This window comes from Microcebus murinus, chromosome 12 (assembly GCF_040939455.1).
Source record: "Microcebus murinus isolate Inina chromosome 12, M.murinus_Inina_mat1.0, whole genome shotgun sequence".
Classification (NCBI taxonomy): domain Eukaryota; kingdom Metazoa; phylum Chordata; class Mammalia; order Primates; family Cheirogaleidae; genus Microcebus; species Microcebus murinus.
The window spans coordinates 86,436,966-86,452,633 of NC_134115.1; the positions used below are offsets into that span (position 1 = coordinate 86,436,966).

Consider the following 15,668-nt stretch of genomic DNA (forward strand, 5'->3'; position numbering starts at 1 on the left):
CTTTGCCAGAATTATTATCATACCATAGTTAAAGGAGAAAAAATTAGGAGGGTTGAGTTTTTTGTTAAGCAAAATTAATGTAATTATTTAATTTTAAGGTCTACCATTTATTGTAAGATTATGTCTTTCCTAATATTTGATGTTAAGATGTCCTTAAATTGTGAAAATATGATGATCATATATTGTGGATTTTCCTGTTGATTAAATTCTGTGTGAAAAAATATATATGTAAAATTTTATTTTTGTACAGTCACAGCTTGAATGTGATTTCTTCATTTTTAAAAAGTAGACTTTATTTTTTAAAGCAGTTTTAGGTTCATAGCAAAATTGAGAGAAAGGTACAGAGATTTCCCATATACCTTCTGTCCTCACACATGCATAGCCTCCCCCATTTTATCAGTATTCCTCACCAGAATTGTACCTTTGTTACAACTGATGAACCTATGTTGACACATCATTATCACCCAAAGACCATACATTAGGGTTCACTCTTGGTGTATATTTTATGGATTTGGACAAATGTGTAATGATATGTATCCACCATTACAGTAGCATACAGAGTAGTCTCACTGCCCTAAAAGTCCTCTGTGCTCTGCCTGTTAATTCTTTCTTTCCCCCTAATTCCTGACAACCACTGATCTTTTCATTGTCTCTATAGTTTTGCCTTTTCCAATGTCAGTTGGAATCATATAGTATGTAGCCTTTTCAGATTGATTTCTTTCTCTTAGTAATATGCATTTAAGTTTCCTTCATGTCTTTTCATGGCTCAATAGCTAATTTATTTTGTATTTTTTTTATTTTTTTATTTTTTTTGAGACAGAGTCCTGCTTTGTTGTCCAGGCTAGAGTGAGTGCCGTGGCGTCAGCCTAGCTCACAACAACCTCAAACTTCTGGGCTCAAGCAATCCTGCTGCCTCAGCCTCCCGAATAGCTGGGACTACAGGCACGCGCCACCATGCCCGGCTAATTTTTTCTATATATATTAGTTGGCCAATTAATTTCTTTCTATTTATAGTAGAGACGGGGTCTCTCTCTTGCTCAGGCTGGTTTCGAACTCCTGACCTCGAGCAATCTGCCCGCCTCAGCCTCCCAGAGTGCTAGGATTACATGCGTGAGCCACTATGCCCGGCCCATAGCTAATTTTTTTGGTTCTGAATAGTATTCCATTGTCTGGATATACCACAGTTTGTTTATCCATTCACCTATTGAAGGACATCTTGGTTGCTTCCAAGTTTGAGCATTTATGAATAAACCTGTTGTAAGCATCCATGTGCAGGTTTTTGTGTGGACATAAGTTTTCAACTCCTTTGAATAAATACCAAGGAGCAAAATTGCTGGATCATATAGTAAGCATATGTTTAGTTTTGTAAGAAACTGGCAAACTGTCCTCCAAAGTGGCTGTACCATTTTGTGTTCCCACCAGCAATGAATGAGACTTCATTTTGCTCTATATCCTCACCAATACTTGGTGGTGTCATTGTTCTGGATTTTAGCTATTCTAACAGTGTATAGTGGTATCTTATTGTTGTTTTAATTTGCATATGATGACACATGATGTGGAGCATCTTCATATGCTTATTTGCCATCTTTGACATGTCTGTAAGGTCTTTGGCCCATTTTTTTTTTTTTTTTTTGAGACAGAGTCTCGCTTTGTTGCCCAGGCTAGAGTGAGTGCCGTGGCATCAGCCTAGTTCACAGCAACTTCAAACTCCTGGGCTTAGGCAATCCTCCTGCCTCAGCCTCCCGAGTAGCTCGGACTACAGGCATGCGCCACCATGCCCGGCTAATTTTTTCTATATATATTAGTTGGCCAATTAATTTCTTTCTATTTATATAGTAGAAATGGGGTCTTGCTCTTGCTCAGGCTGGTTTCGAACTCCTGACCTCAAGCAATCCGCCCGCCTCGGCCTCCCAGAGTGCTAGGATTACAGGCGTGAGCCACCGCGCCCGGCCTGGCCCATTTTTTAATGGGGTCATTGCTCTCTTATTGAGTTTTAAGAGTTTTTTTGTATATTTTGGCTAATAGTCATATCTAAAAAGTTATTGCCAAACCTAAGGTTATCTAGCTTTATTTCATACTCTAGGAGTTTTATAGTTTTACATTTTATATTTAGGTCTATGATCCATTTTGAATTAATATTTGTGTCACAGGTCAGTGAGGAGATCTTCAAAAATAAAATTAAAAAGATAAGAATATTTGTGAAGGGTGTAAGGTATATGCCTAGATTCATTTTGTTGCATGTGGATGTCCAGCAGTTTGAGCATCATTTGTTGAAAAGCTGATCTTTTCTCCATTGTATTGGTTTTGCCCCTTGTCAAAGATCAGCTGACTCTTACATGTGGGCTGATTTCTGGGCTCTCTATTCTCTTCCATTGATCTATTTGTCAATTTTTTATTTGGTACAGTCACAGCTTAGATGTGATTCCTTCATTTTTAAAAACAAATTCAGTTTATTTATCACCAGAAGCGTAGTCCTGATAATGGAGTACACAATTTTTGCTGTGACTTTTACGTCATTCAGTGATCCAAGTCAGTTTTAAGACTAGGCTTGCCCATATTTTGAGTTTACAAAGTTACTTTCTTCATTGAATTTTTAAACTATGTTTTTCTCTATCATAGCAAAAAAAGAAAAAAGCCAAATGGAACTAATAAGCTTCCACCAAAGAAGCAGCAATGCCCTGTCTTACTCCTGTCTCCCCATCCCTTGGGATCAGGCACCCTAGAGACAGCCTTCTTGCTTTCTTCTGGTTATCTTTTTAATATTTTTAGATAAATGCTTATACTATTATCTCTTGATTCATCAATATTAGATGTTATCTATTGATTTCCTACAGGAGATGAGGATTCACATTCCCCCACCACACATAGACTCTTTCCTACCCTCAAAGGTGGTTTTTGAGAAATGTCTTTGTTTCTTAAAATATACCCTAAAAAAGCAAAATTAAAAAGTTAGCAATCCTTTGTTGAAGCCCCAAAACATTTTGGGGGGAAGCATTAGTGGCCTATGAAATTAAAAAAATCTATAACCACAAGTAAAGTTGGTTGGGAGATTATGATATTAATTTGAACATTATTCAGGGTAAAAGTCTTTCTGAATGTTATAAGGAATATTTCTAATGGGATGCTTTTATTTACTTAAATCATCTGCATAGGAAGAATGGCACCTGTATGATTATACTGCCCCCTCTATGCCAGAGGTCAGTGCATCATGGATAATGCATTCTAAGCATGACAGGTGAATAGTAAGATGATAATTCTCCCCAAAGCAGTTCTTTTGCAGGTGAAGTTACTGACATCCATATACAAAACAAGGGAACCAAAAGCCCATGATCTGCTTTAACAAAATATAATATTTAATCTTTGAGCTATTGAGAGAAGCAGTATTGTATAGAGGATATTCTTGGAATGTCTTCATTTGATATGCTTAAAGTGATAAAACTATCCAATTGTTGGTAAATAAACCCAACATGGAAATTCTAAAGGAATTGGGATTATTTAGGACAGATGAGAAAAAGCTGAAGGAAGAGGCAAAGGAACACATTCTTGACAGAATTAGGTAGCATTTTCCATTTTCTCTTAGAAGACATCAAGGAATTTACTTAAACTGAAATGGGAAGTGGGAAATATTTAGCATGATAAGATTGAAGGCTTTCCTAACATCTTAAGTGTAGTGAGACACTGGATTTCACTCCCGAGGAATGTGGTAACCTTAGGGAAGGGGTAAATGATTCTTTTCCCCCACTGTAGATATTTATCTGTGCCAGTCTGAAGGTACCTTGTCTATATTGCTTCTAGTTTTATGATCATCAGTCATGTTTTCTTATTCACTGTGGGGTGTTTTGTTGTCCAGTTGTGGAAGATATCAACAAGCGCAGAGAACCACTCCCCAGCCTGGAGGCTGTGTATCTCATCACTCCATCTGAGAAGGTAAATCTTCCACCAGAGAAGAACTTTGGCTAAGGTTACATGTGCTCACTTGGGATCTGTGTGGCACAAAGTGTCTGACATTTCTAGGTTAAGCACGCATTTAACACACTGCTCTGTTTAAGCGTGCAATCTACAAACAGGGTGGGGGAGGGGTGTTTGTGCAGTGAGAAGTGAAGAGTATTAAGCCTTCTGAAATACAACTGCTGTGCAGAAAGCCAGAGCCTGTGTTCCGTGGCCCTGGGTCATTCTAGTTTTCCCCCTTGCATTACCTCTTCAGGTAGGAAATCTACTCTGTTTAATTAGTAATCCACCTCCAGACGTTGGTATCTTATGCTTTCAGGTTTATTTCATCACCATTCAGTTAGTGTTCAGATTTACCTGTCTTATAATTTTGGGGGGTTGGTTCAAATTACCATCCACATAAGGTCACCTCCTTGGGTGATATTAATAATTGTCTTAGGTCTCTTAATTTATATAAATTTCTTCCAATTTTCACACTTTCTTTTCACTTTTGAAAACTGGCAGATGCAACTAAGTTGCCAGAACTTCACTTTCAGAAGTAAAATAATCCTAATTTTAAGTCCTCAGAATTTGGTTATGTCTGAATATGAGTATTAGAATTATACATCAAAAAATCTCCTGCTATTTTGTGCAAGTATCTGGAAGGCAGCTTGGATTTAACTCAGTTCAGATATGGGTCCCATTTGCTTCTAGATTTGGGTTCAGGTCCCTCTTTTTTTCTCTGTTCACAGTCTGTCCACTCTCTCATCAGTGACTTTAAGGACCCACCAACTGCTAAATATCGGGCTGCACATGTCTTCTTCACTGACTGTAAGTACAGCTGTGAGCTGCCCCGTCCTGGGCCAGGTTAACAGTTCTGCACAGCTGGGCTGAGCCAAAACCAAGGCGGGTCAATAAGGAAGAAATTGGTTATTACCACGCTTGTCCTGGTCTTCTGTTTTGGCTTCAGAAGATAAATTGCATAAGAGGCAAAAATAAATGCACACAAATACAAACCTACTAGATCATGCAGTCCTTCCTGCTGAAAAATAGCACACCAGGCACCTGTACTAAGGACTAAAGGGCTGATGCTGAGAAGAAACTTCCTGATGCTTGCCTTGATGTTTTGATGTATAGACATACAGATATCACTGTAAACTGTAGGGTATTTCCATCGATTTCTCAATTACAAAGATATTCCAATTCAGTGGTATTTGTATTATACAGAACCTGAATCATTGCCCTGGAATTAGTTTTCTTATTTCATGGGAGTTTTGTGCATTGATCCTAGTGGAGAAGCAGAGAGATGAGTTAACCTGGATAGATACAGTGTAGAATAATAAGAATGCACCAGTGTTCTTCTCTCTAGGGATAACCCCCTACAATACTCACCACTGAGAAAATGGAAAGGGTCTAGCAAAGAATAATTTTACAGTATTTAAATATGTGTGACCAAGAGAACAGGTAGGTGGCATTAATAATTCTGATCCAATAACATTTTTCTGGGAACCTGAAGCCATTTGTTGGCCCAGGAGCATCACTAGAAATCATGGTTCCCCCACCATGTGGGTCTCCTCTGTAGCTGAGCTTCTTAGAGGTTCTGGGAGAAATGCCTGTGTTACATTGCCCAGTGATTTTATTTTTCTGTTTTATTTCATTTATCATTAACGTGTTAGATGTGTGGTGTTTGTTTATATTAAAGGTCTTTTCCTTATTTCTTCTTAATCTCTTCTGGTTTTTGTCCTTCCTTTCTTTGGTATCAGAAAATAGTTTTTTTTGTTTTGTTTTTTTTTTTTTGAGACAGAGTCTCGCTTTGTTGTCCAGGCTAGAGTGAGTGCCGTGGCGTCAGGCTAGCTCACAGCAACCTCAAACTCCTGGGCTCGAGCGATCCTTCTGCCTCAGCCTCCCGAGTAGCTGGGACTACAGGCATGCGCCACCATGCCCGGCTAATTTTTTTTATATACATATCAGTTGGCCAATTAATTTCTTTCTATTTATACTAGAGACGGGGTCTCGCTCTTGCTCAGGCTGGTTTTGAACTCCTGACCTTGAGCAATCCGCCTGCCTCAGCCTCCCAGAGAGCTAGGATTACAGGCGTGAGCCACCACGCCCGGCCAGAAAATAGTTTTGATTAGCTCTCAGTATCTCAATCTTTATTGCCATTTGTTTCTGTTATATGTTGAAGGCCATGCAGGTGGTTTTATATTCCTCCTATACTGTAGAAGTATTAGGTATTTTAGGATGGGATGAACTTTCTAGTTGCTTTCTAAAAATCCTAATAAAGGCTGGGCATGGCAGCTCATACCTGTAATCCTAGCACTCTGGGAGGCCAAGGTGGTGGGAGAATCACTCGAGGTCAGGAGTATGAGACCAGCCTGAGCAAGAGCGAGACCCCATCTCTACTAAAAATGGAAAAAACGTAGCTGAGCATAGTGGTGTGTGCCTGTAGTCCTAATTACTCAGGAGGCTGAGGCAGGAGGATCAGTTAAGCCCAGGAGTTGGAGGTGGCAGTGAGCTATAATGATGCCACTGCACTCTAGCTGGGGCAACAGAGCAAGGCTCTGTCTGAAAAAAAAAAAAAAAAACTCTAATAAAGAATCCACTGGACATGTGCAGCTGTTAAATGAACCAGCAAATGGACAGGAAAGCCAACTACGTTTTGTCATTCTTGCAGCTTGTCCAGATGCCCTGTTTAATGAGCTGGTAAAATCCCGAGCAGCAAAAGTCATCAAAACTCTGACAGAAATCAACATTGCATTTCTCCCGTATGAATCCCAGGTGAGGTTGAGTGGGGGTACATAGAAAGCCTACATCGTAATTATTCTATCAGGAACCCTGAGAGGGTGGGTCAGGGTGTAATAAAGAGAGTGGGGGAGGGAAGGTATCATATTTTCAATTGCCAAATGTGGTGTTATAAGTGGATGTTTATTTAATGGAAATAGAATTCTGTAGGGTCTGCCTTCATCTTACTCTCCAGTTATTTCTGACTTTCAATCAGCCATTGTGCCTTCCTTTGTGTATATTTCATCCTTGCTCTCAGTGTTCACTCCTATTAGCTGATTCCTTGAGTAATCAAAAGTAGCCAATCCAAAAAGAGCACAGAAGGAGAGAGGGAAGGGACCAGAAACATCCCATCTGCTGCAAAGGAGGCTGTTTTTATGCGGAGATAACCTCAGCTTGTCATGTGCTGAGAGAGCAGATGGTGCCTTCGTCATTAGCTGTTAACACTTTCAGTGCCAAATGCCTTGGCAGCAAAGCTCTCCCTTTGGAAAAAAACAAAGTTGTTAAACCAGTAAAGGTGAAGCTGGCTGTGAGAAAATATACAAAATTTATCTTAGTATTTTAAAATCTGTTAAACATCTTTTCCTAACAAAGAAACAAAAATAACAGGACTTTTATGAATTTTATGGAGCTAAAAGATTATTGTGGAATGTTGGATCTTTATAGATCAGCCTCTAGACACCAGAGAGTAACCTATTCTTAGAAAAGGAGGGATGGAAAAAATACTGTGAACATTAAAGACAGTCTCTTTCCCTTCTTACTGGGCCTAAAGCCTGTTTTCTTCTTGAGGGCAGAATTTTTTTTTCCTCTGTGTGTTCCATCCTCACCTGGATTGAACAAAATCCAGCTTTAACATATCCAACCATATTATATTTCACAAATTTTAAAGAAGTATTAGACTCCTTTTTAAAAAAAATCAGGTTTTTAGATATCAAGGTAGTTTACATAAATAAGAATTTGAGAGAATACTGATAGCTGGTAGACTCAATAGTTTAAGAGGGAATTTTAAACTTCCAGAACTTTCCAAAAAAAAGAAGAAGAAAGGAAAAATACTTAGAACATACTACTGAGGACAGGATATTATTAAATCTATAAAAAGCTTCTTTATTTGCTCATAGTCACAGCACAGTATGTAGCTTGTTCCTTATTTATTAAAAACTAAGCAGGCCAGGTGCAGTGGCTCACGCCTATAATCCTGGCACTCTGGGAGGCCAAGACAGGCGGATTGCTCTAGGTCAGGAGTTCGAAACCAGCCTGAGCAAGAGCAAGATCCCATCTCTACTATAAATAGAAAGAAATTAATTGGCCAACTAATATATATAGAAAAAATTAGCCGGGCATGGTGGCGCATGCCTGTAGTCCCAGCTGTATAATCTTACACTAATCTCCTCTCCTGCTGTGCTCCCGGCCTCATCACTGTTCACCACACACCCTAGGCACAGGCTTGCCTGAGGTCTCTGACACTGCCCATTCCCTCTCCATGGAAGTCCCCTGCTGGTGATAAATGCCTTACCTCCCTCAAGCCTTTCTCAACCAGTCCTAGTGTCTGGTCTAGCCTCCTGGGCTAGACCTGTCTAGCCCTCCTGGGCATTCTTCCCCTGCTCTGTTACTTTCTCATATACTTACCCATTTCTCAGTACCACACAATTTGCTTTTCATTATGTTTACTGTCTGCCTTCTCCTACTCTATGACAAACTCCTTGAGAACAGGGATGTTTTGGTCACTAATAGTTCCCAAATGTTTAGCACATTGCCTGGCATGTGGCAGGCACCCAGCACATATTTGTAGAATAAACAGGAACATGTCCTGTAGACTCACTACCAGGGTTGGAGAATGCTCCAGCAGTTCATTATATGTATTTTCTTCTCAGGTGTATTCCCTGGACTCTGCTGACTCTTTCCAAAGCTTCTACAGTCCCCACAAGGCTCAGATGAAGAACCCCATACTGGAGCGTCTAGCAGAGCAGATTGCAACTCTGTGTGCCACCCTGAAGGAGTACCCTGCAGTGCGGTATCGGGGGTAAGGCAGTGCACCAGTCTGCCTCAGGTGGCATCCCATGTGTCCCCCGAGTGGTGGAGCTGGTCCAGACCCTTCTTTTGACCTTAAGGTTCCTCTGGCAGTTATTTCAAGAGGGTCAAGATTTGAGAGTCCCTCACTTAAAATTATTTTTTCAATGGTTTTGTTAATCTTTTAGATTTTATAGTGAAATATAATAATATATACAAAAAAGAGCATAAATATATACATTCAGTATTAAATAACTAAAATGTGAACCCCTATATAACTGCAATCAGTTTTCATACAGTTTTTGATCTCCTCCTAACCTTTAAAAACAAACATCATCTTTGCAAAAGATATTTCAGAGTAAGATAAACTACAAAGAGAATAATTCCCTAAAAGATATATTCCTCAGACTTTATAAAGCGATTCACTCCTCACTTGCTTGCTATGTTCTGAGTGCTGGGGGACTTGAAGCTGAAGACACAGCCCCTGATCTGGGAGGGCTAGTAAGACAGGCATCCCTACATATGTGTGTGAAAGTTGCGTACCTGCGACCTTGACTCTGTGAGACAGGCCAGGCCAAGTGCCTTGGGGTACCCAAAGTAGGGAGAAGGCCCTTCAGCTGAGGATGAGTAATAGCTTCAGATTAGAGGTGACAATAGGCCGGGCATGGTGGTTGACACCTGTAATCCTAACCCTCTGGGAGGCCAAAGCAGGAGGATTGCTTGAGGTCAGGAGTTTGAAACCAGCCTGAGCTGAGTGAGACCCTATCTCTTAAAAATATATATATAGATGACAATAGACCAGTGGAGGAAGGAGGGGATGGCATTTTGTGTGGACATTTGGCTTTGCCATTGGTATGTGCAAAGCTTGGAGTTGGGAAAACAAAGGGCAATTTTGCGAGCACTAGTATTCCAGCACAGTATATGTGTAGAGCAGTGGAATGAGATGAGATTCAGAAGGCCTCAAATGCCAGGTTTGGGATTATGTCCTTCAGTGGTTAGCACTGCAGGGGGAGCACAGGGCCTGGACATGGAGTGATGGTAATGGGCTGGACAGGTGAGGATGGGACCCACAAGAGTGCGAAGGTGGACTCGGCCGAACTTGGGAACTACAGATAGTTTGGGGGTAGAGCAGGAAGGGTTACAGCTGCCAAGGTATCAAGCTGAGGTGACCAGTAGCGCGGTGGTGCCAGGGATCATGTGCTGTACCCAGCCCATTGCCTCATTGCCTGTGGGAACTCATGGCTGTAGAAAAACACCTCCCTGTGGCTGCCCCAGAGCCTGACCTCCCTGTATTGTTGGTACTCACTGACAAAAGCCTGGTGGCACTTAAGAAATGGGGCCTAGGTTACCACCTGGCCAAGAGTGGGAGCCCAGGCTGGGTGCCAAGGCTGGCCAGGTGGTAGGCAGCACCCACCCATTGTGTCAAGTCAGGTGGGGCCCAGGGAGCACCATCAGACTTGGCTATGGGGAAAGGCTCAAAGGCTCTCACTGTTCTGATTGTGCCAAATGGATGTCTCTTGCTAACAAAACAAGACCCAAGGGAATTTGAATTGAGGGGAGTGAGAGTCATATGGGTCAGGCTCAGAGCTCTGGTTCTGGGAGACGGGTGAACGGTCAGGGCCTCTGCTGAAGGGTGGTAGTTTATCGGAAGCTGCTTGGAAAGACTACTTCTGTTTCCATTTAAATGATTAAAAAAAATTTTACAATAAATCATTTATGTTCAAGGCACTGAGCTATGTATTTTATTTAGCTTTTCCTTTTTAATTACATGTGGTATATAAAAATATTCTCGTTGTAACTAACACAGATGATGCTCATGTCTCCCTTAACCTTCCTTGCACTGTCAGGGGCAGTCAGTGCCATTGTTTAGGTGCATTGGTGGTTCATACTGTGTCACTCCTCCTTTGTCAGGGAATACAAGGACAATGCCTTGCTGGCTCAGCTAATTCAGGACAAGCTCGATGCCTATAAAGCTGATGACCCAACAATGGGGGAGGTAAGTCTGGCTTGGACCACATGGTTCTCTTACCAAGGGACACCATTTATGTGACAGTCCAGAGGACAGCTCAGTTCTGTTGCTCACAGGGTAAACATGGATGCTGCTGTTCCTATAGACTGGCTCAAGTGAAATGCCCAAAGCCCCTGGGGCAGGGTTGCTCAGTGTAGCTGGGGTGACCAACCTGTTTCCATTTCCCCGTTTTTAGCTCTGAACATCCCAGGTCTTGAGAAACCCCCAGAAGTACAATAGCAAAACCAGAAAGTTGACATTGGTAGCATCTCCAGACCTCATTCAGATTTTACTGGTTTTTCAATGTACTCTGTGTGTGTACAGTTCTGTGCAATTTTATCACATGTATAGATGAGTGTAACCACCACAATAAAGATATACAGAGCTATTCCATCACTACCTTGGTTTTCAAACTGAAAGTCCAGGGTCCTGGAAACACTTTCAGCCCTAGGCACACTGAGTGGTTGGTCATCCCATTTGTAGTTGAACCTGGCAATGCTCTTCTGCTTAAACTCACTTCAGCTCCTAGTGCAGTTTCAGATCTGCTTCAAAGTGCTCTTGTTATGAAATAGAAACACTAGAGTCTCACATGGTATTTATTGGTGTTCTCATCAAGCAGTATATAGGCTATGCAGTACTGTTTTAGTAGGCTTGCACCTCAGAGTTTGCTTCCAGTAGGTGGGGAAGTTGAAATTGGGGTGGCTGGTGAGGCATTTGCCTGTTTCCCCCCAGGGCCCAGACAAGGCGCGCTCCCAGCTCCTGATCCTGGACCGAGGCTTTGACCCCAGCTCCCCCGTGCTTCATGAGTTGACTTTTCAGGCTATGAGTTACGATCTGCTGCCTATTGAAAATGATGTATACAAGTGAGTATAATGTCATTGACCCCAGAGGGACTGCAGCTTTGCAAATGAACCAAAAACACCTCTAGCTTAAGAAAGCTAGGAAAAGTGGGTACATTGATACAGTCTTCAGAATAAGTCTCTAAGTTTTTCTGAGTTCCCCCAAATCCACATGGCATTTCTAGATGGGAACTCATGCCCCTTTTAGGGAGGATAAGAACTTTAGATCTTTAGCTCCCAGCTCACAGTCATCTCAGTTCATAGCCTACTTGGTTATGTTAGTATGTCGATTTTTTTGTGTGTGTGTATCTTAGAGTTGAAACTTAATTACCATGAAATATGATGATAGGCTGGGTGAGGTGTATCACACCTGTAATCTGAGCATTTGGGAGGCGGAGGCAGGAGGATCCCTTGAGGCCAGGAGTTCGAGACCAGCCTGGGCAACATAGTGAGACCCTGTCTCTACAAAATCTTAAAAAAATTAGCTGGGCATGGTGTTGTGTGCCTGTAGTCCCAGCTACTTGGGAGGCTGAGGCAGGAAGATCACTTGAGCCCAGGAGTTTAAGGCTGCAGTGAGCTATGATCACACCACTGCACTCCAGCCTGGGTGACAGAGCAGGACCTTGTCTCCTAAAAGAGAAAAGAAATATGATGATAAAATATACCAACAAGAGTTTCTTTGAAGAAAAGCTATTTTCCTCATTATAAAAAATATTTTTCTTGGTAACAATCATCAGAAACTCAGTTTCTAAAATTTTTCCTTTTGTGGACCCAAACGTTGTATGAGAACAGACATTGTTCTCATGTTATTTATTTTATAATATTGATCATAAACATCATGGTTTCAAAATGAAGATTCTAAAAATATGAGTGAATCTCAGCTGTTCTCCTTGTTGGCGCCTGTAATTCTTGCTTCCTCCAGGTGTTCATGACTTCACATGTAACAGTACACTGAGGACCTATTGCAAGTAGCTGCCAGAAGCTCTTTAGGTACCACACATCTGAGGATGGCATCCCAGTCTCTTGCCAGAGAGACAAATAGGATTCTTGCCTTTCCCCTGTAACTGTAGACCCACACACAACCTGAATGCTTGCTCTGTACCAGGTGGCTCAAGTGGAGCTTTTATCAGCCGACCCTGAGGATTTTAAGACAGCCCAAGGAATTGCAGCCCATGTCAGTGCTGACACAGCACACCTGACCGACACATCAGGTGGAGCTGAGGGCTGTGACCTGCTGTTGTTATAAGGGGGTCCTATGAATGTTGTAGGGACAGTGTGCTTCACCTGAGTCCGGTATCCTCTCTAGGTACGAGACAAGTGGCATCGGAGAGGCACGGGTGAAGGAAGTCCTGCTGGACGAGGACGACGACCTGTGGATAGCGCTGCGCCACAAGCACATCGCGGAGGTGTCCCAGTAAGAGCCTGTTCCTCACCCTTCTCCTCAGTTGCTGTTGATGATGGGTGCACTCTAGGTGTCTTGGCGAAGCTCATCACAGGGTGATTTTGTTCCCTTGACAGAGTCACAGTGTGCTAACCAATAGTGATAAATCCCTTGTGTTCTCTGAGCTTGAGTTACTCCAGCTTCATGAAATTAGGAAATCCATTCTGTGTTAAGGTTCCTTTTAGAATGATTAGAAAGCATGTGTAGCTCTCTCAGAAAAATGCTTAATAAGCATAAACATTGAAAGCCAGTTTATTCCATTGAAAGATCCAGACACCACTGCATACAAGTGGACTTTCTTTTCTATAGCTGATATGCAGTCTCTCCTGTGTCTTACCTACAGTTTCTGAGCTAGAGCTATTGTCTATATACTGAATAATACCATGCCCTAAAAATGTTTCTAATATTTAAACATTGTTTTAAGAATTTTAAAAGCAGATAACAATTCTGCTTTTTCAGAAAGACACATTATGCTAGATTGAGTTGGTGATATCCTCAGGAAATTCATAAGAAAGAACAAGAAAGTGGCATAGCCCTAGTTAGTTCTGCTGTTGAGAGAAGTGGTCTCCAAACTCTCTTGATCACTCAACTTTAAAAAATAACCCACATTTCCTATAATTAAATGTTCTTAGGAATTAAACATATGTTTTATTGTACTAATATATGTATTTACAACGTACATATATATTTGTGTATTTTTCAAATGTAAATTATGTACATTCAAACAAATTTGAAAAGAACAAGATAAAATAAGCATAAATAGGTGTTGCAATATTTTCTTCCTCTTTTCTCTGGAATCATCTGTTGGTACACCCCACTCTGAGACCACTGGTTTAGAATATTACAAAAACAATATATCTCTTTTCTCTTAGAAAATCACTTTAAATGCATACTTACTGATAGGAAAAGTCATCACATATTCCATGTTCTAAAGAAAGAACACTGCATGGCTTACATAGCATCCATAACAAGACCCTTGGTGCTGCTGTGGAACTTTGCTGCCTCCTTTTATTTTCCAGGGAAGTCACTCGGTCTCTGAAAGATTTTTCTTCTAGCAAGAGAATGAATACTGGAGATAAGGTAAACCCTTGCCAATGCCCAGATGCTTTTTCTCACTGAGAGCAGGAAGAAATCACCTAGGTATAGGACTAGTGAGTTGGTGAGGTTATATTTCTCTTTCCATTTAACATCATTTTGTCTTATTTTTACATTTAAGATTCAGATCTGGAGCCCCCATCTTTTGATGTTTTAGAGAGCTGCTTTTTGTTACTCTGAGGATTAATGTTTACTGTTGTGGATCATGATTCATTTTAAGCCAAAAGAACTGTAAGACCTTTTTTTAGCTTGTGGTGGAGTTAGAATTCATAACCTACCTTATCGAGGCCTCTCCTTTTCCTGACTGTTACCAGAGGTGGCATACCCATCTTAATCAAGGCAGGTGGACTTGCTAAAATGCAGCTCTGATTTCATTACTTCCATGCTTAAAACCATTTAGTAACCTCTAGTTCCAGTCACACACCCACACCCTGCCACTACTTCCAAGGCCCAGGTCCTCAGGCCCCCCGGACACCTTCCTGGTCTCACCTCTGTCTCCCTCCTTGCCCCAGCCTCAGGCCTTCCCAGGTTCTTTGGCTTAGGCATTGCGTCCTCCAGAAACATTCCCTAGCTCTTCACTCACTAGGTGCCTTTGCCCTGTGTACCCACACCATCTGGTGAATCCCCTCAAAGAGCCCTAATCTCTCTATCAATGCCTTGTTTGTCTGGCTACTCTGCTAGATATTAAGCTCTATGAAGCAGAATTTTTTTTTATACTTTTTGCCCTTATATCTCCAGCACCTAATAGTGCCTGGCATGTAGTAGTAATTCAATACATTCTTGTTGGGTAAATGAATGGGATTAGATGTATTACACAGAAAGTAAATAGACCCATTTCACCCATTCCAGCCTTCTCTATCCTCCCTGTGTTCTACCTATCTACACAATAATAGCCTTTCTGCTGGCAGGAAATGTAGACTTCTTGCCAAGACTGCTTGATGTGAGGATGCAGGAAAACAGTGTACATAAGAAAAATCTTTTTTTTCCTTAGCAAGAATTAGGCTCTCAACAACTTTCTAGTCTAGTAAGAATAGAATAAAACATACTTGCTAGAGACTTCAGAGTTTAGTTCCCAACATGTAAGGCAATCATGGTGTTTGGCTCAAAAATTTTTTGAGCCACAGGCCTGGAAATCTAAACATACGTGATTTTGTGTTTCGCAGATTCATTTTGAGAGTTACAGGAACGCATGTGGGAAGTCTGGTGTGTGGCTGTCCTGTCCTGCACCCATAAGCCTTACAAAACCTTATTAGCTCAGGGCTTCTGGAGTGACACCATGTGTTTTTGTTTCCCTTACAGACCACCATGCGGGACCTGTCCCAGATGTTGAAGAAGATGCCCCAGTACCAGAAAGAGCTCAGCAAGGTATGATGATCCCAAATCATTTGTTTGAATTGTGAGTGTAAACAGCTGCAGAAAGACTTTACAAAGCCCTACTACTCTTCATTGAAATCCACAGAATTTTAATAGTCTTTAATTTTTATTAGCAGAGAAGTGAAAGGCTGGGATAGGCAGCTTGTTTCTTATCACTTTCTTTTCTCCTCTTCATCTTTCTTTTTCTTTATCTATC

At 41.3% G+C, this 15,668-nt stretch overlaps 1 protein-coding gene across 2 annotated transcripts in view; it reads left to right on the forward strand.

The window, feature by feature from the left end:
• The window catches only part of STXBP1 (syntaxin binding protein 1), a 72,505-nt gene that overhangs the window by 36,900 nt on the left and 19,937 nt on the right, over positions 1-15,668 (forward strand). For both annotated transcript variants that reach the window (XM_012771993.2, XM_012771994.2), the window contains exons 4-12: positions 3,851-3,927; positions 4,680-4,758; positions 6,602-6,705; positions 8,580-8,728; positions 10,627-10,711; positions 11,456-11,586; positions 12,869-12,976; positions 14,023-14,083; positions 15,398-15,463. In XM_012771993.2, coding sequence (XP_012627447.1) covers positions 3,851-3,927; positions 4,680-4,758; positions 6,602-6,705; positions 8,580-8,728; positions 10,627-10,711; positions 11,456-11,586; positions 12,869-12,976; positions 14,023-14,083; positions 15,398-15,463 — 860 coding nt within the window. The remainder of the gene's footprint in view (positions 1-3,850; positions 3,928-4,679; positions 4,759-6,601; positions 6,706-8,579; positions 8,729-10,626; positions 10,712-11,455; positions 11,587-12,868; positions 12,977-14,022; positions 14,084-15,397; positions 15,464-15,668) is intronic.